This window comes from Melozone crissalis, unplaced genomic scaffold (genome assembly GCF_028551555.1).
Source record: "Melozone crissalis strain CALT ecotype California unplaced genomic scaffold, PUWL_Pcris_2 ptg000027l_1, whole genome shotgun sequence".
Lineage (NCBI taxonomy): Eukaryota > Metazoa > Chordata > Aves > Passeriformes > Passerellidae > Melozone > Melozone crissalis.
In genome coordinates, this window is record NW_026535805.1 from 22,608,812 (window position 1) to 22,631,758 (window position 22,947).

Sequence of the window (22,947 nt, forward strand, 5' to 3'; positions counted from 1 at the left end):
CTTTTGCCAAGGTGGGCTTGAGTTCAGGAACCCTATGGTTTGGATTTTTTTCCTTTGCATTTTGCCTTTTTTTCCCCCCCTTCCTTTCACAGAATTTGTTACCATGTTCTGCAGAGCTGTTATCTGGGATATTTTAATCCTCCTGTTGGAGATAATGAGGTGTAAGTGGTAGTAGGGTTCGTCATGTAAAATGTTCTGTGGCTTTCTGAAAAGCAAACTAAATCTCCATTCTTCCAAGAAGGTTTATGTGGAAAAATATTTGCCTGAAGGGTGTGTTTTTTAAGTGATAAAGTATTAAAATTGAAATAAAACAGTTCTTGAGACTTATCCAAGGTGTTCACTGAAACACATTCCCTGCTCCTTGTTAAAAAACAGAAATATGTAATTTCAAATCGTATCTATTATCAAAGTGTAGATGCATCTTGATATGGAAGGAATTTACACCCATTGTACTTTTAGAAATTCAAACACAGTGCTGTTCTGCTCCTTTTAGTTAGAACTTCACTCAAATCCATGCAGGAAATTAAACCTAGATCTCCTAAATCTAGTTACTGGATCATCTTCTTTCTCTAATCTACCAGACTTAAAAATATAGAGAGCTTTTTTTTTTTTTTTTCCTTGCTATTTCTTAATTAGTGATAAAAGCAGAGCCTTACACCAGGCTTATCTTTTACTTTTAGAAAAGTGCTGTGTAAATTAGCTCGAGATTCTGTCTAAGTAAGCAAAGAAAAAATTGTTTATAGGTTGCTCACACATGCATGGGCAAGTGTATTCAGTAAAAAGTCACTTATTTGAGTGGTTTTTTAGTATTCTAGAGATAAAATTCTTGTTATTTGAGCTGTTAAAAAAAATAGATGTTTTACTCAAAGTAAGACAGTCATTTTGAGAGGGAAATGCTGCAAGCTGAACAACTTTAGCCAATAGATACAGAAATATTTTACTGAATTTCCATGCTTAAGTCTTACACATTTCATGATTTCCTCTCACTTAATCTTAGCTGCATAGCTAACATCTACATGCTCTCTGTCAGTGATGGGAGAAGGGGAGGTGGGTGTCTCCAGACAACAGTTCCTACCCATTTGTCTTAACTGAATTCTATGATAATTGTTGCCTGGACATGCATCTCTCCCCTGCTTAAAACAAGCTTAAGTGAGTAGCTTAGATGAGGTGGTTAAAACTGGTAAAGATGAAGCCCATCTATTAAAGTTGTTGACAGACAATGAATTTGAGCTATAGCCTTAAGGCTGAAGGCAGGGCAGAAAAGGATTTTGCTAAAGCAAAATAGAAGGTTTAACTCCTTACTAGCACTGAAAGTGTTAATAGATTTTCCCTGCCAGACGATAGTTCTTTTAAGTTGGAAATTAGAAGAAAACAGAAGAAAAACTTTTACAAAAATAAAAAAAGTACACTTTAATCTTCGCAGAGAAAACTGGGCTTGTAAAAAAAGCTGCTAAATGCCTGTTTTCTATTCTGAAGGCATTAGCAAACTTTGGCTAGGTGCATCTTTACAGCAAATCTACCACAAATAACTTATGTTCAGCTCTGTTGGACTAATAGAGCATAAAAAATACACTTGTTCTTCTCAAAGAAGGCATTCTTTAGAGGTCATGGTTAAGGTCATTGATGGAGGAAGATAAAAGGAGTTTGCTTTGTTAGTCTTCTCTCAATTGTTGATAATTGGTGCATTATGTGTTCAGTGCTTAGCAGTTCCTAACATTCAAAGTATGAATATTTGCTTCAAGAAAATCGTTAACAGATTTAATAATCGTAGTTTATGGTCCGGTGTTCCTTTTCAGGTGGTTGTTCAGTGCAATGGGACCCAGAGCTTCTATAGAAAAAGACTTAGTGTTGCACTAAAGTGACAAAAATCTCAGACCATTATATTCATGTTCCAGAAGCAGGTAGAATTAGACTGCCTGCCTGGATTCTGTACCCTGAATTGTGTCAGTAATGGGAGCTTCCTGCAGGGCATCTCTCCTGCTAATGGAGGAGGGTAGGCAGAGGAGCTCTTCTGTCTCTCTGTCTGCAGCCTTTGTGTTTGCTTTCCCAATAGGAAAGATGTTCAGTGAAGCCAGTTGAAGTCTGAATGGCAGAGCTGGTATGACTGAGCCACTGCTCAGAGCTGCCAGGACTTCCATGCTCACACATGGGGGAGGGGGAGTCAGGGATAGTCCTGAGAAACTGTGCGAGCTGGGGAGGTTTTCAGCTTAAACTCCATTTTGCATTCATCATTCCTCCCAGTCCAGTTACCAGGCAGTTCCCAGGAGCTTGCTAAGTCTTCCATTGCTTGAATGAGTTAAGAAGACTGAGAAAAATATGTTATTGTTAGTTTTGGGAAACCTACTGGGTATGGAAATGCTGAAATTTGTTAAAAGTAATTGCCTTCAGTAATAAGAATGTCTTTTTTGTAAGCCATTTTCAAATATGTTTTAATGTGGATGGACTGGGATACACATGCCTTGTTTAATATTTTTCAGCGCGTAGCTCGTTCTCAGGAAGAGCTCAGAGACAAAGTTTTCCAGCCAGAGAGGAATCGTTTGGAAGTTGTTATACGCAAGGATGTGGAGTACATTGATCGGAAGTCAGACAGCGATCAGTGGATGAATTCATCTGTGGATTCCAGCACATCTAGCCAGGAACATCTGAACCATTCCTCCAAACCAGTGTCGCCTGGTTCTTGTTTAACTAAAAGTGGACCTGGCCGTTGGAAAACTCCGGCCACTAGCCAGCCGACTCCAGTGGCCATTTCCCAGCCCATCAGAACAGATCTTCCCCCTCCGCCACCACCTCCTCCAGTGCATTATGCTGCTGAATTTGATGAACTACAAATGGATTTGCCTCTGCCTCCACCTCCTCCTCCAAACCAGATAGGAGCACAAGCATCCTCCCAGGTAGCTGCTGCTGAGCGTAAAAAAAGAGAAGAGCATCAGAGGTGGTATGAAAAGGAAAAGGCACGTTTGGAAGAAGAACGAGAAAGGAAACGTCGTGAGCAGGAGAGAAAATTGGGCCAAATGCGTTCTCAGACACTAATTCCTGCTCAGCCTGTGGTTCCTCCTGTCTCCCTTCAACAAGTGAAATCAGAAAAGCCCTCAACTTTGCAGAGGCCTCAAGAAACAGTTATTCGAGAGCTGCAGCCCCAACAGCAGCCGCGGACTATTGAGCGGAGAGACCTGCAGTACATTACCATCAGCAAGGAAGAACTGTCCTCTGGTGACAGCCTCTCTCCAGATCCATGGAAACGGGATGCGAAGGAGAAGCTGGAGAAGCAGCAACAGATGCACATCGTGGACATGCTGAGTAAGGAGATTCAGGACCTTCAGAACAAACCTGATCGTACAGCAGAAGAAAACGACCGCCTCCGCAAACTCATGCTTGAGTGGCAGTTCCAAAAGCGACTGCAAGAATCGAAGCAAAAGGATGAGGATGATGATGAAGAAGAGGATGATGAGGTGGATACTATGCTCATCATGCAGCGACTGGAGGCAGAAAGAAGAGCAAGGGTAAAATCCTTTCTAGAAAAAAATACTGTTAATTTTTAGCTTGGTGGGTTTTCATGCTTTGAGTGTTTTGATGTTCTTAGACAGTAAAGGAGGATGAGACTTTCTTAAATGGCTTGAATTTTAAAATTAGGAACTTAGAGTGGTTTCATCAGTTAAGTAATATATTGTGAAAATACCGAAGCTACCTTTTATAGAATTCAGTTTTAGCAATTGAATTTATTTTTCTGGTTTTGGTGAGAGAAAAGTTTCCTTTGGTTAAAGGTATTTTGCCATGTACCTAGAGTATGGTTAGAAGGTAAACTATGTTAAAAATTTGCTTGGAGAAAGGTAAGCAAAAACATGTGAAATTACATAAGTTTGTAGGAGAATCAGGAATTAAAATAGTGTGATTTCTCCCTGTCCTCCCCTTTGTATTTACCTCTAAAAGTTTTTATTTATAGTCTTGGGTCATGAACACAGACACTGAGTGCATACTGTTTCCAGGGAGTAGTGAGCTGAACAGACATTCCAACTTGCTGGTCTGATACAGCTGCTACCTCTACCTTTACCACCCCTCAGTGCTGACCTCAGCAGTGGAGGGAGCATTGCTTGAGCTGTGTGGTATTGGGTGGTGTAATAGCTAATACACCTTGTCTAGAGCTCCAGCTCCTCCTAATCCGAGGCCTGGATTTTTCATGGTGTTCAGTTTAATCAGCATCTGAGGTTTGCTTACCTTAGCTTCAGTTCTGTGAAAGCTCATATATGTAATAAGATAATACAACTCAATATATGTAATAAGATAATACAACTGAACAGTGGTGAAATTTTTAACTATTCTTGCTGGTGGCTGTTGTCTCCCAAGACTCTGCTAAATCTACTGCTATTGAGAAAAAGTGTCTATAGGAAAATCTGTTCTTTCCTGAATAACAGCATGGATTCCAAAATTACATACCAATAGCTATGCTTTTCCAGGCTTAAAAGCTAGCTCTGTAATATGTTCAGTGTCTTCTGTGTGTTTGTCTTGAAGAGTTGACTTAATTCTGTGATAAGCAGTGTTTAATTCCTGAGAAATGTTTGGACATTCTTGTTTTGACATTTAGAAATAGCTGGTGGCTTGAGTGAGATTTGAGTTCACGATTGTTTTGGCAGCTTCATTTCCTAAACTTACTCTTCTCGTATTCGCTGCAGTCTGCATTGCTTTCCTTTTTTTCCCCTTATGCCTAACTTTATTACTGTGTAAAAGAATAGATACCTCAGACTTGGAAATTGAAGAAAGAAAAAGCTAAATATGCATTCGGCAAACAGGTTTCCCTAAAGTCCAGCATTGCTAACAGGCAATTTGTGGCACATAGACAGTTACCTATGGGCATAAAAAATTAATGTGTAACTGCCATTTTAACAAACAGTGTCTTAAAAATTTTACTGTGGCAAGGCTAAGAAAGCCACGTGTTAATAAAAAAAAAGCCAGTTGTATTGCATAACAATATTAGTCTTCTCTGCAAGTGCTGGCTTTAAAACACTATTTGTGCATGAAGTTCTTCCAGCTCTTTGGAACATTTTGAAACTAAAAAATAACAGTTGTATTGAACTGAATTAATGTTTTCATTTTGATTCATTTTGCTTTTAGAGATGCAGTTAAGTAGCATCTTTGCGGAACTACTGAGGTGGATTATTTGGATATTTTGGATTATTTGTTTTAATTTCTGTATTTCACATTTATGTCCATTCAGTTCCTCATTCTAAAGCAGCCAACTAAACAAATAAAAGAAAATGCTTTTGAAATAACACATGTCTAACCTATCTTTATTTACACTGTGCATCTTTCTTTTTTTTCCCCTTTCTTACTACCTGCAGCAGACTGCTGTGCCAGCAATCTCTGTTCTAGATTTGGTATGTTTGTTTCTTTCTCTTCAATATCTCTTTCCCATTTCAGTTCCATATTATTATTATTAACAGCCCTATGTGCTTTGGATGATGATCTGGCATCTTTGGGTGTTCAGAGATCATTATGGTACTGTAAGCAGTCAGTTAACTGCAAGCATGCATTTGAATGTTTTCAGATATGGTGATTCCTTTCCCTGTGTTTCCTTCCTCTTAGATGTTGTGTTCTGCTTGCAGACTTGATTTGTTTGTTTTAGCAGTGATCTAACATAAAAACTGTATCTACTGATTTGTGCAATTTTGTTTACAAAATCTTACTAATAACTTTGAATGAACAGGCTGTGAGGTAAGATTGCTTCCTTTCCCTTTTGCGCCCATGCAGGTTTTAGGAGAGCTCTAAAGAACATTTCCTTTACAGTTTGAAGGGAAATTGTACTGAGAGCCTGATAATACAGCACACTTCTTCAGCACATGCTGACACCCTGTTTGCAGGTGTTACAGGTGTTTGGTTTTGGCAGATGAACATAAAAATCATAACGTCACCCCAGGACAGGATTGTAAACTCAGAAATCACTTCCAAACTGCTATTTCCAAGTTGGTTGCATAAACATGCCATCGTTAAATTACAATATAATTTCAGTTTCAATTGGTTAATACTATTCTCTTGCATCTAAGACATGACAGGCTTTCAAACTGCAACCATAATTGCTATGACTCCAGCTAATTTTGTATTTTATTGCACTCATTGGGCGTGGAAAAGGAGTTTTGTAGTCTTCCACAGCAAAAATACATCCCCTTCAAAGTCAATTTCTGTGTAATTAGTGTACCAGTTTTAAAAGAAAGGGGATGTTAGTAAAATTTAATTTGTGCTGCTTGGAAAAACTGTCAATGTGTTGGTTCAAAATATGGATTTGAATATTCAGCACTGCCTTATGAAAAAAAATCACCTTTTAAAATGCATACTTCTTATAAAATCTAAGGTGCTCAGTTTTGTATCTGTGTGCTAGTGAGTGTTAAACAGTTTACAGCAGTGGAAGAGGTGAAGCATTTCACCTTCTTGAATTTAAGGACAAGCCAGGAGTCTTGGATTTTTCAGACTTGGTATCTTACCAATATTTTCAAAGTACTACCTATATTTTTTTGCTCAAACCTTGATTCCTGGAGCTGCAGCTCAATAGATAGAAAGCTTTTCCAAGGAGACAGCAAACATCTGGATCTTTCAGCAACAGGAGGTTGCTGAAGGCGGACGGTATCAGCAGCTTGAAAAATGGATTAGACAAATACATAGACATCACGCCTGCAAGCAGCTGCTCAGAGGATTAGACAAGGCTGTACCAGATGACATCTCTAGTAGTGTGCTAAATGCCAGGGGAATGCTAGAAGAGAAGGCCAGGCTCAAGTGCAGCTCTTTTTGCCTTGGTCAGAGACAGAAAAATACTGGGCTAGATGGATGCATGGCCTGAATCAGTTGATGATTTATGATGTTCATAAAATTAGTTTTAAAAAAAGGCAGCAAGCTAATACTAAAATAGTTGAACACTACACCCAGAAAATACTACTTTTCATAATTCCATTATTTTTATCCCATTCACATGACTTTTGAGACATAAATGCATCCAAACAATGTCACTTCATATACCCAAGTAATTGCTACTTTATTTTTTAAAAAACCCCAAAACCAGCAACAACAAAACCATGTCTTGTTTGACGCTTATTTTGTATGTCTAGGGTGAGCATGGTTGATAGCTGTTCTTCTAATTACAAGGCTGAAGGAAGGTTATGAACAGTTAATACAAGAATTGTCAGCTTAGATAGTGTTTGTTTTTTAAATACCCCAGGATCTATGAGATCTGACACAGCTTTTTAGCTGTTGTTAAATAAATAGGTATAAATTTAAAGTTCTCCTGGAGCATCTTTTAGAGTGTTATAAGCAGTGCTTGGAGAAATTAACATTTTTTTGAAATTTGAGACTTCCTGGATTTGAGAATGGCCTGCTAGGCCTGTGGATATCTTAACATTCCTGATAGGATCAGCCCACTGACCCCTTTACCAGGATCAGTAGCTCAGAGGAAGGGTGGACTTCTCTGCCCTCCAAGGCATAGGAGTAGTTCTGTGAGTGTATGTTGGCAATAGGGAGACAAAGTTGTGTGACTGAGCAAATGCTTGGCACTTTGCAGTATAGCTGGGTCAAAGCAGGGGAGAAGAATGGGTGCTTTGTGCTCAGCTGCTTTGCTCGGTTACAGCTGGGAGAATGCTCTTCTCCATCACTCTGGCTGTACAAATTAGTTGTTCTTCCCTGTTAAAATATAAGCACATGGCTTTGGAGGAAATAGTGGAAGTACAGTAAATCAGGTGAAAACATGACTTTTAAACAAGAGAGAAACTGATTGGGATAGAGAAGCATCCAATCAAAATATTCAACCTGGGAATCTTACAGCCCTCTCACTAGAAGTGAGATGCAAAGCTGATTTTCCTTTGCATCTTGAAAATTTGGGGTGAAGTTAGAACTGAGTACTGTTGAACACACAGAATTACAGACACATGCCTGCAAGTGCTCTGGCATATCTCATTATCCTACCACTCCCTGCCTTGGTCTGGGAATGCTCCAAAATAGAAACTAGTTAGTGATCATCAGGAAATGAAATGTCATCTCTTAATAGTTTCTGTATTCTCATTTCTGCCTTCCATACAATTTTTAGCCATTTTCCTATAGATATTATGTCTAGAATAGCCTCTGACCTGAATACAGTTGTCTTCACAATTCTTACAATTCCGATGTTAACAACAATTACCAGGTGGGCAGCTTGGTAACTTTTGCCTTCTTTCTTTAGTTATGGTCAGAAGACAATTAAACAAACCAGTCCTAACTTTCTCTATAATTTAGTTGGACATTCTTTACCATTTAAGTGCTTTTGAATAGGAATATTTGCTGCTAAGCAGTAAGGTATCCATACCATAACCTGGGAGCAGTAACTGCCATGTTCAGGGTGTTTTTCTAATATAGTTGGGACAGGAATTTTCCTGTATTTTCTCACCGTGGAGTTTTTGCTTGCCTTTTTTTTTCTTTTGTTTTTATTATTAAGAGGAAATACCTTCTCTTGTATAAATTCCTGTGAATTACTAGCTGTATTTCCTTTTGACAGCAATATTATCTCCTTTGCTAAAATAATGTCTTTCTAATAACTAAGACATGAAGTCTTAATCCAAGCAGGGAGTTGGTTAACCACTCTGTTCCCTGCTCTGCAGTGCAAACTGAGCTTGATCTTTATCTTTGTTGTTTTCAGCAAAATTTTAGCCCTAAATAAGGGGAATTTACTTGGAAGTAGCATCCTCTAAAATACATTCATCAAATTAATTTTGTTCTTTAGCTTTCATGCTCAAAAATGAGCAATGGGGGGAAATAATTGGAAGAAAATTAGCCAAACTGCTTATACTTTTTTATTAATTAATTGGGGAGGAAGATACTTGCATTAAGGTTGTCCTCACAAAATCTATTAAGATTTAATTTCTCTTTCTCTCTTGTACTACTTTGTGTCTTAAGGGTCTTTTTCTGCAAGTGAATTTGGATTGTAAAATAAAATCCAGGAGTAGAAAAGTATCTCTGTTACATGCAGTTTATAGCAAAATTAAATCATTTGTTGATTTAAACTAATAAGGATTTTTTTTAATTGTGTGGAGGAAAAAAAAATACTTTGAAACATATGCAGCAGTAAGAAATAACACAGCATGTAGTCTAGTTAATTTCTACTTGTATTACTGTGCCAGTGAATATTCCTGTCCATCAAGGGCTTACATGTTGCTAGCTTTAAAGAATCATGCAAATTTTGGATAGTGCTCAGTTTTCCTATCTGTGCAGCATCATACACGTATATAAACCAGTATTGTCTGTTGGACATGAGTTGTCCTTGTGAGCTGTTTCATCCCAGTAGTCAAAGGTTTTCTTTCCTTCGCTCTCTGCTTTTTCCAAAACCCATCTGCTGCAGATACAGTGGGAGATTTTATTTCCTGAGACTATTTGCAGATTTGCTGAGTGAGCCTGTTACTTTAAATGGATTGACCCTTTGACTAATGAGTCATGTTTTTCCGGTGCTTAAATTCTAATCCAGAATGAAAAAAAAATTGACTGCTGGAGCTGTGGACTTTTGGTTCCAAGTATTTAATTTCATTTTACTCTACCTATGAGACTATGGTTGTTGAAGCTCTTTGGAGCATGAGTCACATCAGTCTTCTATTGGGGGTTCATACATGACTGCTAAAAATGTCTCCCTGTGTAATTTGTGCTTTTATGTATGTAGTTCTGTGTGCCTCTATTTTGCTTTTTCTTTCCTTAGGGATTTTAGGCAAGCCAGTGTAACAAAGCATACTCGTAATGACTGGAAATTGTATTGATGGATCTGTAGCATAGCATTTTCTGCTGAATGAGTTACTTTTAGATGCCAGTATTTAGTTACATTTTTAGTTACCTTTTTGACCCATCTTGCCCATGTGAGTGACCAATTAAAATTGTGTCTCTGTTAGTTACAGGATGAAGAACGCAGACGGCAGCAACAATTGGAAGAAATGCGGAAACGAGAAGCAGAGGACCGGGCCAGGCAGGAAGAGGAGCGCAGACAGCAAGAGGAGGAGCGGACCAGGAGAGAGGCTGAAGAAAAGGTTGTGGTCTTCTGAGTGCCACAGGGGGGTTCTTGCAGGCCTTTCCTCTTCAGCCTGCCCAGTACCAGCTCAGTGTTGGGTCAGCAGGGTTTAAACACAGTAGCCTGGTGATAGGGATCATGGCCCAAGGCTTCAGTTTGTCTATCCAAACCAAAAGGAATTAAAGAAACAGCCCATTCCTGCTGGCTGGAGTTGACTGGTATTGCAGAAATAGTACTGCAGGCTTAGTGCCTGACAGTTCTTAGCAGGAGCAAGGCTCTTAACTTCAGAGCCTTTCTGAAAATTACGGAAGAAATCAGGTACTTCCTGTTTCCCTTCAGCTCCCATCATAAATTGCATACCTTTTTTATCATCATGGCTCAGTTAGTGCTATTGGGTTTTCCTATGTCCCAGTAGATGGCACTTACATATTTCTGTAGTATTTTTTAATACAGATACAGAGAGAAGCATGAAATACGATGGAGTAGTGATGAATATTCCATATTGGTTTTTATGTTTGGACTGTGGGAGGGAAGTGGTTTCTAGAAAGCAAGTAAATAATTTTAGCAGATAAGTGTGCAGTCAAATTATAAAAATTCAGGGTTGTAGGTTCTGCTGAAACATTATACATAAATATGAGAATCTTAACTGATCAAACTAGAAGACAAAGCAACTTATTTGACTCAGCATGTTTCTTAAGACCTTTTTGTTCCTAGAGAAAGCAGTTACTTCTGTTCAGTTTGCCTGTTAGTAACACTGACTTCGGAAAGAAAGCTGGCTTTTAAAGTTGTTCATCTTGAAAGATTGAGCAAATACGTTTAAAAAGCCCCCAAATTTTAGATACATTAACTTTGTTCATTTATTTTTCAGGCTTTGTTAAATTGTTTCCCATAAACAGTATGGTTGGATGAGTGGAAGAGGTGGTAATAAGAGAGAAGTGAGGAAGGTGTATCTGGAGTGCGGAAAGTTTTTAAAAGTAGACTGTAGACACCTTAAAAAATGCAACCAACAGAAAACAACTATGACTTTCTTAACTTCTGAAAATGATGCAGCCAAATGACATTTGGATCACACTTGAAAGAGTTCTCACTGGCAGATGTTGACTAAGATACTTCTACCAACTCAGAACTCAGTACCATCAGTAAAATGGTTTTAGAGAGTAGTACAAGGAGATGAGTTTCATGTCTTTGCCACAGATGAACAAGATCAGATCTATTTATTATTTTTTCAGGATAACTGACTCAATATTGGACAGATAAGCATTAAGGTGGATTTTTTTAAACATGTGGATTAAAACCAGAAGTTAAGGTTATTTCAGATGCCATATATTCCCAGCAGAAATTATTCTATGCTTATACGCAAAGGGTTTTGTAATGTACATACAGTTCCCAAATACGCCTCATTTGTTATCAAACTACTGAATAAACCCTTGTATTAATTTACAACGTGTCTGAGACAAGAGCTGAACAGAATTAAATGTTATTGAGTTTAAAAACAGAGCAGTCTTTTAAAGAGGAAGAATACACAGAAGGTATTTAATGACCTTTTAAATGGTCAGTAACCTCATGTAGATATCATTAGCATCATTTCTGTTTTAAATGCCTTTAACAGTATTTGTTTGATGCCTGTTTTGGAAAAATTCTTCGTAATACTTTTTTTGTGTGAAAATAGTGTTTGTGGTGTTTATACTAGAAACTTGGTTAGGAGTCATCTATTCCAAGGCTCTGTTGACTAATTTACATTGTATAAGCATGAAACAAAATCACAAAGTTCCTTTTTTAAGGCAGTAGTTAATTTTAGTTATATTCCTCTCCCACAGATTCTCTACAGCTTTAGTAAATCTGCACCTTATTAACTGTAGTTACAGTTTGAGTAATAAATGCTGGAATGCCCTTAGTTTACGCAGGCAGTTGCTTTAGTGACCGCAGGCAGTGGTAAATCTGTAAATAACAGCTACACTGTGTTACTGGATGGCTGCTGGTTTTTTGCAAATGTGATGGTTTGACCACTGGCCAAACACCAGTGCACCCATGAAAATCATTCACTCTCAGTAGTAAATGTTCTCTGTACGAGTACATATAGATGCCCTGCTTATAGCCAGAAAAGGAGACAAAAAGGATTGACGGAAGGTGTTTGTAGCTCATTGATGGAAAGCTTAAATCTCGTGGATTGAAATGTCTGACGGCTGTGTTTCTGTTTCCTCTGGGCTTTCAGAGGCGCCAGGAAGAGGAGTATTACAGTCGCTTAGAGGCTGAAAGGCGCAGGCAGCACGATGAAGCTGAGCGAAGATTGCTGGAACCTGACGAGCCTGGTCTGTACAGACCTCCGCTTCCACGGGAATATGAACTCCCATCCCCAACCCCTTCATCTAACGCTCCTCCTCCCCCACCTCAGCGAAACACCTCTTACCTCAAAACACAGGTCCTCTCCCCTGACACGATTTATACTGCCAAGTTTGTTGCTTACAATGATGATGATGAGGAGGAGGAGGATTCCAATCTAGCAGGTCAGGATAAGTACTCCAGCACAAGAAAATCCTATGGTGACTTTCCTCCTGCCACCCTTAAGCCACAGCAGCCCTCCCGCCAGCCTCGCCCAGTTTCAGATGGCATCTTTCTTTCCAACTCATTACAGTCATCTTCTGTCAATGCCAACAGTACTACTGTCAAAAAAAGCCAGCCCCTGCCCCCATCAAACAAACCAAGTTTCGTCCATGCCAGCAGCTCTAAAGGTAGAAACAATGAAATAAATCATCTCTTCAAAACTGTCCTTGTATTTTCAACTCCAGGGTTCTAGATTTAATCACTTATTTTGTGATTTCCCCCTCCCTTAATCACTATTTTCACTCTGGTGATCTACCTTAAATCTTGATCTTAATATGAATCCTTCAATTTTTAATTATTTTGATCTCTCAAATTTTCTTGCTCTTTACCCAAACGTTTCAAAAGCAAAAATTCCATCTTTCATGTATGAATCAGAAATGATTTTAACTGCTACTCAATCAGTTTGAAGTACTGTTGGTTTTGGCTTTCACTCTGTATCTCTAAGTGATTTGTTTTGTATGACTGACTGCTGTTTACTCAGAGCATCTGTAAGTGCACCTTTCTTGAACACAGGAAATCTCTCCTAATGGGTTCATGGACAGATCTTATCTTCTGCTTTGTTGTTGGTACCAGGGTTCTCTCTCCTTTAATAGTGTGTGCAAATGGCTTTAAAATTTGTATTTGTAGATGTAGATCTTAAATACACAAGCACCAAGAGAAATACAGGTCTTGCAGTCAGTTTCATGTATTAGGCACCATTCCTGAATTTCTGGTTTGTACAGTGCAGTTTCCTTGCAGAGAGACAAAAATCTAAATTTCATCTTAGTACTGTTTTACTCCTTCCCTTCTATACCTCTATGTTTCTTTGACTCCTCATCTTGTTGTATAACTCCAAGCTAACCATAATGAAGTTTGATTTCAGTTAGAGTTCTAGCTGCCAGGAACTTCAGCACCATATTTTACCTGCAGAGTACTAGTTGAACTATACTCTTGAATTCAAAGCTAATTCGGTCCAAAGTTGGGGGATATTTTTTAAACTGATGCTGTATAGGAGTAATCCTGTATACTTGACTATTTGAGTATGTCTCACTCTGATAAGATTGCACTTTACTGATATAGTACTTTGTCTTTAAACAGCAGCATCTGCTGGTACTTCTACATTTGTTTTCTTCTATGTTCTTTTGAAGGTGGTGGCCATGACATTCTCATAGTTTATTCTTTTTACTTACACTGGCAGTTAACAAGTGCCTGACAACCAACTCTATGTGATCAATTCATCCTTCTAAAATGAAAAAGGTAGCAAGTCACCTGAGATCCCAAGGGAAGGTGTTTATGCTGGCTTCTAGCTGAATGGTCAGCTTGTTTGCTGGACTCAAGTCTCAGTGGCACAGATGGAATCCTGTAGTGTGTTACATCCCTCATCACTTTTTTGGCTACCTAACAAATTAGGAAAATCACTCACTTGCTTTATTCAGCAGTGTGCCCTGGGCATTGGGAAGATACGAGCCTCCAAATAGGTTCCATCTATTAGAAGCACTTCTAATCCAGCTGCAATAATATGTGAATCTGATTTAGGATATATACAAAGCTACTGAACTGCTTGTCCACATCCTGTTCAGTTGAGGCTCAAGTCATCATTTTCCAGCAATGAAAATTAGCATTCTTTCCTTTGCAGGGCTGATAAGCTTCTGCTACCATTGAACTGCTTCCAGTGCTGAAGAGAAGCTCTGCACTGTATTGTGTAGTTTTTAATATTACTGAAGGGACAGTTTAGCTCAGTTATAATTACTGTCCCACTGGTGCAGTTGATGATCAGTAGTTCCACTGTTTGTGGTCAGCACAACACCCAAGTTGCATAAAAAAAGTATCTACAGTGATTCTCCTGTAAAGTCAGGGGAAGCCTGATCATTTATGCTGGTGTTGCCTGTGAGATCTCAGGTTCTAGTAGTCTCTGTGGTAATAGCCTCTCTTCTGCAAACCCACTGTCACTCCTCTCTAACTCTGTAATAGGTTCTGAATCTTAAAGGAAAGTGAGGGAAGGTTTTAGCTTTTCAGTGTGTTTTCATTAAATGGAGTATAATTCTGGATGTTACATGCTGTGTACTACCATAATGCCTACTACCGTGCACCTGAAATCACTGATAAACCCACAGCCAATTTTGTACCAGAAGAACTTCAGCTTTTGAACACCAGATATCACAAAGAATTAAAAATATTCTGAAATGGCAGGCTTCTGACATGAAACATGGATACTTTATGTCTGTACTTAATTTTATTTTCTTTCAAAGGACTTTCTAGGAATTCTTATTTGAAATTGACTGTAATAAAAAGTAAAATGTGCCTTCCATCACAGCATGTAGGCTTGCAAAAACCATTGCTTCCCTTCCCTATTTGGCACTTAGAAGGCTGTACATGTAATCAGTTAGGCAACCCTAGAGCCATCAGTCACTAGTTGTCACCACCACTCTCCCTGCCTCCCATCATCCACAACCCAGAATGCTATTTAGTATATAATTGCATTTCTAATCCTGCTTTCTGTTAATATTAATTGAAAAATGAATCTCAGGAAAGTGAAATGTTCAGTGGTATTGTTTGTGCACATTTGTTTTTTGTGGAAAACAATCGAAAGGACAATTTACAAAGATTTGGTTAGGGTTTTGGTAACAATTAAGGAATATTGTAGTATGATGCTTCGCCTTTAATAGCCTAATTCATAAGCCATACAACTAATTATGAATACTCTTATTTCATAATTTTTAAAATAGCCATGAGAACAGGTTAACTTCACTTGATTGCTCAAGCTTCTCTGAAGACTGCCTGCGTAACGTACAAAGCCGTTTGCACAAAATGCAGAATTCACTGTGCAGTTTGACCATCTCCCATCTCGCTGACTCTGTTACATTCCTGTCCTTTACAGCTCTTTCCTGTTCTGAGTGTTAACTCTAGTGAACCATGCTTCTGCAAATTTTGCTCTCGTGCTTTCTTCCACTGGGTCTTTAAAGACCATTGGGTCTGTCAGCTCACCAAGGAAAAAGTCAACACCCAAATGAAAAACACTATCTAAATGCAAATGAAACCTTGTGGATCCAGCCACAAGCTTTTCAAAGTAGGGAAGGCAGTACTTAAGGAATGTAAGACTCACAACTAAGAGGAAAAAAAATCTTAATATGCCTGGCATACCTAGTATGATTTGGTTTGCTGCAAATTTTTGATGGAAAAAATTGTCCTACGCCACATGAGCTAAATTGGCTTATGTGTTCTAGCCTCACTCAGAATTACTGAATATTTCTGAGAAGTTAGATGTACCAGTGGAAGAAGCAAACATCTCCTTTTGTACCAAAGAAGGTTCACAAGACATAACATGAACAATATTGGGATCAGAACTGTCTGAAGACAAATCTGAGTAGTGTGCTACACTTCGTTTTACTCTTTTCGTGACAGTTATTAAGAGAATATGGTCTTAAATATAAATTAAATTATTAAACTTCTGATTGGAAATAAAAGGTTTTGTCTTGTGGCCTTTACAAGGAATTAATATAATGTGTAAAACCTATGTGTTATATCAACTTAAAGGTGCAGTGCTGCAGGACTTGAAATTTAAATTCAGAGGCGGGAGGGAGGGGCCATCTCAGTGATACAGTTTGTGTATCAGACTTAACAGGGACTAAAATTTAGATTCTGCTGAATTGCAAAGATGGGATACACTAATCTTTGCTTACTTTTAGCCTCAGAAAGAGAGGAGCTACAGCTAACTTACTTCCTGTGAAGTTTGTCACAGGATACTGAAGAGTGTTGCTCTTTCTGTTGATCTTCTTGAACAGCTTCTAGTATCTGTTTTACAATAAGGCTTAATAAGATAAAGACCATTATTTGGCATGGGCTGGACAATCTAAACAAAATGGGTTTTGACTCAAAATTAGGAATCAAAAAAATAGCCTATTTGAAGACGGTTTGAATTTAACAGTACTGGGATTAAATATTCTAGGTGACATGACCTCTGATTATTTATGATTCTCATTTGAATTGTTTCTTGAAAGAAGCACTGCACCTTTTTGAAGGAATACAGTATAAAACTTCTGTGTTGTTGCTGCTGTACTTAAACCTACTTCTTTCTTTTGCATAAGGAATAAATTCATACACTGGATCTACAGGAGCAGCTGCTGGGGAAGTTTATCGGGATCCAAGAGACAAAAGATCTAAAAGGTGATATACAGGAGTCCACTGACTTTTATACAACTAACTTGGCTAGCTTCTGCAGTATTTTCTGTTGTCATCCTTGTATCTCTGGGGGCTGCTCCAGAGTTCTGCTGTTGGCTGTTATGGGTTACTATAAAACACAATTAAGTTCTCTCCACAAGCCCTTAGATGATCTGAAACACTGCTGAATAGCAACAAGTTTTGGCACTAAAAGTAAACAAAATGATCACTGTAAATGAGCAACTTCACCTGGTTTAGGTGTATTTATAAATCTGAACAGTACCTCCACAGTGGGATTCTTACAAAACTTGTAATGAGCATTAAAGATTTAAGCGGTGTACACATCTCACACAGGCTTTACCATGTATCATACTGATGATGGGACAAGAAAAGGACAAGAAAAGCACTTCCAGTGCTTTTTTTTAGAAATGTGCCTCCACAGAAAACTGCTTTAGTTTAGCCAAAGCAGTAATGCTGTGCTAACCCAGGCAGAGCCTTAGTTTATAACCTGCCATTCATGTTGAAATTGGCAAGCATTTCCATTTATTTTGACATGGAATAAATGGTCAAGTCATGAATTTCTCTCAAGTGACAGCACAATGTCAGAGTTAAAGGTATGTGTGAGGAACAAAACCTTTCAGAACACAATGGAGACTGCTTTGCTGTAGTCAAAGAAGCTGTAATTACATGTCATCAAGAATGATTATGTTTAAGGATCTTGTAGATGAGAATTATAAAAAATATTTTTTGTTTCCTTTGCAGTCAAGATGCAGATTTACCTGGAGCACCAGAAAACCTGACGTTCAGGGAACGCCAGCGACTTTTTTCACAGGGTCAGGATGTATCCAATAAAGTAAAAGCTTCTAGGAAACTAACGGAACTGGAAAATGAGTTGAACACAAAATAAGATTAAAGCACCTTATCAGATGTAATGGATGATCTCCAAATTGAGGGATTGAGATTGGGGGCACACTACTAAGTATGAACAGAAAATGAATGTTTTCTGAAAGGAGTGACTTTGATTCCTCTATATCTAAGACTGTTAATTAAGACTTAGAGATGTTGCAATAGCAAGAAAACTGATTACTTTGCCAGGAGCTTGTGGTTTATACAATGAAAGCACTGTAAATTTTTAAAGATGCGAATCACGTGAAGGTAACTTTTTTTCTGTTTTGGGGGTAAAGTTCTTTTGCACCAGACCAAGTAGCACTTGTCAAAGATAAGTTCTGTTTCCTGGTGTTTTACAGACACACTTTTGTTTTAGCTGCTGAGCAGAGAGAGTGAGAATAGCTTGAACTGCCTAAACTAAACTGTGCACTAGAAGTTAGTATTTTAGGTTGTTTGACAAGAAGCCAATGTCTGGGCCACCTTAAATAAGGTTTCATATGCAAGTGTGACATACTGTATGGTGTTCATAGAAGAATCAGTATATCAATACAGATCTTACCATTACTTAGTACTGGCATAACACACATTCTCTAGATAGAATCTTCGAATAAAAATGTCTCTATTCCTATGTATTTGTTGGGTCTAAAATGGATGCCTAAGATTTTATCTGTAGTTATGGAACAGTCTACGTTCTTGTATCCCCATTATATGTGCTTCAGACTTTGAAAAAATGTGAAGATAACAACCTTTGGATAACTGTTTCACAAAAAATTACATAAGCAATAGATAGTAGGCTACACTTAGTGGCCCTTCATCAGCTAGGACCAAAATGTTAGTAGTGTGTTAAAGGCAAGGATTACAGAAGGTGAGCAGAACACGTGGGTATGTTTTCTGAGAAATTCATATCAGAAGTGATTGGGCAATTAGGCCTGGTACAGCATTGATAAGTCTTGTTATTATCAGTTCAGCAATAGATTTTTTCCTATGGAGATATCAACAGGCATATTAGAGAAGAAGACTGAAGTGCAAAGCATCAAATACAGTACTGCAGTCTGGAAGTGGGAATGTTCATAAGGTCATTAACAGAGCTGGTGTGCTGGCAAGGAACCATCCCTGCTCATGCTGAGGAGCAGTGCTAGTGAGCTCCCATTCCGTCTAGCTGGCTTTACTGACATCCTATTATGGTTGTACTGAAAGCCTTTTTGGCAGTTCAAGCTATTTTTTCACACTGTTATAGCCTTATTTAATTTTTAATTGTTAATCTTTTTCCTCCCACTATTTCCTCAGCTATGCTTATGTGGCTGATGATGTTGGGAATAAGGACCTCATCAGAGTCTTTCTCATTGTGTGATGTTAAGACAATATATATTGTGATTCCAAACAAATTTTCTATTTGACAAAGCCCTTTACTGGCTTTAGATGATTTTTTTTCCCTGTATCATATTGTTCTCTTATAAATATATATTTAGGGATTTGTGCACACTTCCAAATACAAAGGGGTAGACTTTCACTGCCTTAGGAATGAAATCACTTTTAATAAGAGTTGTATGATAAATAAATGCAAGTTAATGAAAATTGGAGTGTAAATATTTTTTACGTATTTCAGGTTTCTTATTTGAAAGTGTGCTTTTACCGTTTCACCTGTTAAATATGAAGTAGAAGATTAAACTGGTTCAAAGTGTTAATGAAGGATCTGCATGCTTGCTATGTCTGTTCATCAGCAAAAGCAAGCCTCTCCCAATTTATCTTGAGAACACTAGCAGCCTTACAGTGACACATTTTTCTTGAAGAAAAAACTTATGCTGTGGCTGAATTACTGTTGCTGCTAGACTCTGAAAAAGGCTTAGCAAAAAAATACCTATAACCTTCAGTTGAGTGGATTTGGCCGCTATTGGGCATTCAGGTCAAGTGTGAATATGTGTAAAAGTGCTTTTCATATTTGTCTGTGCATTATTTGAAAAAAAAAAACAAACATCAAAACTGCTGTAGTTTCCCATTTCTACTGTATTTCACTTGCAACCTATTTTTAATAAAGTTTGTATTGTATTTAACTTTGCATTTAATGTTTTTTGTATTCTTATTTAATTCTGCATTCCTAATAACAATATACCAGAGGGGCTCTTAATATGTTTTGCCTTGCCTGTCCTCTTAAAACGTATTTATGAGCAAAGTCAGTGTATCTCATATGAAAACTGCACATTAATTTTACATGGAGAATCAACAGAGGCTGACCTTTACTAATCAGAGAGGAGAATTTCTTAGCCTGTTTGATACCTATAGTGCTGACATGAAGGAAGTGATTTTTACAGCTTAACCAGCAGTTTATGAAGTAGTAAATACCAGTGGTGTCGATCATTCAGACTCGTCACACTGTATCTGTATCTTCCTCAAGTGCAAAGTTGTTTTTCTAACAGCAAAGAGGAACCTAGAACATGGCATCTTTTGGAAAAGTAAATAGCGTATGCAGAGTCTCCACTGGGATTGCTGTGGTTAATGGGAGTCAGCAGTTCAAACTCTGCTTGGGGGGGGAGCCTGCCCCCGTGAAGTGCTGTAGATGCCTTCTGCTGTAGGTGTACGTCTGCTGAAGATGTACACCTATAACCTCAAAAGAACACAACTTTTAATTTTGAATGTAGACTGTCTAGCCTAGAAGAAAATGGAAACAATCCATTGCTCTTCTGTGAGTCCCCTCAGCCTGAACAAAAGAGCCAGTACAAACAGAAAGTGGTGTATTTGAGTCTGTAGTTACTGCAGCTGTGAACTTTGTCATAGAAACTTATTCTAGACCAAACTATTCCAGGGTTTATGAGAGGAACTGTGTGTGATGGGCAGTAGTAATGCATTTTCAGTGGGGAAAATGTTTTGGGCTATGCCTTCAGGTTTGGTTTGCTCAGTGAGCACACTAGTGTGATGCTGTTGGGCATTGCAGCACCTGCTTTGCTTTAGGGACATGAGCTGTCAGCCTTGGCAGCAGCTCTTTGTGTTTTTACTGATGATGGCCCTTAGAGTGATAACTGTGTGAAGTTATATTTGCATATGCAGGCAGCTCTCTACAAAACAAATAATTTTAAATCTGTGTTAAATTCTCCCTTCTGCACCTATCATCCATATACCCTGTTTTTCAACTCCTTTAGCTAGTCTGTACTACAGTCTTGCTGGGATTTGAGGAAAAGGCAGTGAAGTGAAAATGTTGACCAAGTCCATAGTATGGATCCTGTTCCCTGAAATAATAAGCAATATACTTGATCATACAGATTGCTGTTTGTATGTCAAGCAATGAGTACACAAGTAGCAGAATAAACAAAGGATAAATAAACAAAATAAAACAAATACCTCCTTATTCAATCTAATTGAATAAGGAGGTAAACTGTTCTTTACCTCCTTATTCAATTAGATAACACAAAACATAGTCCTAGTAAAAAATGAACTTCAGTAATAACAGTCTTAAAACACGTGCAGTGACTCATGTATGATAAGAATTGGCTCTTTCTCCTGTTTTGTCAAATGATACAGCTGTCTCAGGGTCACTTACTGGTTCTGTGTTCCAGAAGGCAAAGCCTCACAGGCTAAAAATTTGGAGTTGGCTGACTTCTCTCCCAGCTGTAGAAGCAGGTAAACATAATGAGACCACAGTGCAATACACCTGCCCAGAGAATCTCAGTTTATTGTTACTGACAGGTGCTCAGAACTCAACTACAGTTACCAAAGCATCAGAAATATTCAAGACAATGCTTACTTAATAGTGACCTAAGATTTGTAATCCACTGACAGATTTTATAATCCACGTACGGCATTTCTCTGAAGCTAAAGTTAAGAGTTAAATGTGGATTTAGACAGTTCCATGAAATTTCTGGCCCTGAAGTTCCACAGAAGGGTCTGTAATATGGCAGGGCCTTGCATCTGCAGGGGGGATATGGGATCAAGTTGGTGAAAGTTGGGGGAAAAACTATTCTTTAAAGTAGAGAATCAGTGTAGAAGGGTGTGCTGCAGTAGTCTGGCAGCATTTCTAGAAGATAGCTGGATGTTATTTCTTTCCCAGGTCTCACCAACAGGCTGTTTCGTTCATCAAGCAACCTCTCCTAAGCTTTGGAAATAGAAGGAAGATCCCTAAGGAGATTTGCTGCTGTTATGAAGAGTTACACATCATACTGAGATTTTTTGGTTTTCTGCTCATGGGACAATTTTTAGTACTATTTGACCTTCAGAGGTGCACAGAGAAATGACTAAATAGGAGTAGTGGATGCTGTTTTAGGTTACTACTTCAAAGAGTGCTAGTAAATTAAGTCTTGTCTGTTACAACCTACAGAAACAAGATCCTTAATCTCATTAATTGTAGGTAAAATCCACAGTGAGGGAGAGATTATCCATCACACTTCAGAGGTGATCCTTCTGGGATGAAGCTGAGTTTCGCTGGTAAATAACGTTGTTCTGACTTGATTGCTGCTGCAGGATAAGCATTACATAGAAAATCACAGCTCATTGTCAAGAATTGAGTGAGTCACACCCTGCAAGCAACTAAATCATCCTCCCCAAAATAGCTGATGTTGATTAAAATCCTGTCTGCCTTACCTAGTGCCAACATCTTGTAACATCTACACCATTGCAGCTCTTTTGAACTGTTTTTTAGCCTATCCATTTGTCAGTTCTCATTTTTCCATCAGAGCAGAGCTAGTTGCAAGGAGGAACTGCTGAGTTACACTTTTGTGTGCCAAACCTAACTGCAACCAGTCAGATGGGTCTTTTTTTTTTTTTTTTAAACAGAGGCTATAGATTGTAGCAACTTGTTGAAGATGCAGGATCCCAGAAGATGGTGGATAGAGCTGCACAGGGGTGTTTGGTTTGGTCTGTGATAGCTGGGCTGTATCTGGGTTCCTTAGGAAAGGAACACTATCTCTTTTGTGCCAAACATGGAGGAATTCACTGCTCTGTGTCTTTGGATTTTCTACTGTCCACATGAGAGCACATTTACCATGTTCAGTAGAGAGTAACTTGAGACTGCTATTTTGCAGAACTGGATTCCTCTGTAATTATCATGTTGGTTTTGGTTTTAAAAAAAAAGAAACCCTAAGAACTATAGTGCAAAAATAGTACTATTTCCCACTTCCAAGAAGCTGACATGTCTGTATCTGGTATACTTACATATTTTATAGCCAAATAGTACAATGACTGCTTTCAAGACCATGTAAATCTTTCAGTGCAATACAGTAGAGTACCAAGTAATGTTACTAATGCATGTCACATTTTCACCTTGGAAACCACAGTGGGAGACCCCCAGCCATAGCCTGGATGAATAGTTCCTGCTCTGGGCAGCTCCTCAGGAGTCCCAC

At 38.4% G+C, this 22,947-nt stretch overlaps 1 protein-coding gene across 20 annotated transcripts in view; it reads left to right on the plus strand.

Annotated features, from left to right (window-relative positions):
- AFDN (afadin, adherens junction formation factor) overlaps positions 1-19,671 on the plus strand; it is a 115,675-nt gene extending 96,004 nt beyond the window's left edge. For 6 of the 20 annotated variants that reach the window (XM_054279072.1, XM_054279076.1, XM_054279077.1 and 3 more), the window contains 6 exons: positions 2,478-3,500; positions 5,334-5,369; positions 9,879-10,013; positions 12,207-12,498; positions 16,660-16,738; positions 17,495-19,671. In XM_054279072.1, coding sequence (XP_054135047.1) covers positions 2,478-3,500; positions 5,334-5,369; positions 9,879-10,013; positions 12,207-12,498; positions 16,660-16,738; positions 17,495-17,639 — 1,710 coding nt within the window. In that variant the 3' untranslated portion in view covers positions 17,640-19,671. The remainder of the gene's footprint in view (positions 1-2,477; positions 3,501-5,333; positions 5,370-9,878; positions 10,014-12,206; positions 12,499-16,659; positions 16,739-17,494) is intronic. The other 14 variants (XM_054279078.1, XM_054279092.1, XM_054279087.1 and 11 more) reach the window with 6 other exon arrangements.
- The last annotated feature ends 3,276 nt before the right edge of the window (positions 19,672-22,947 follow it).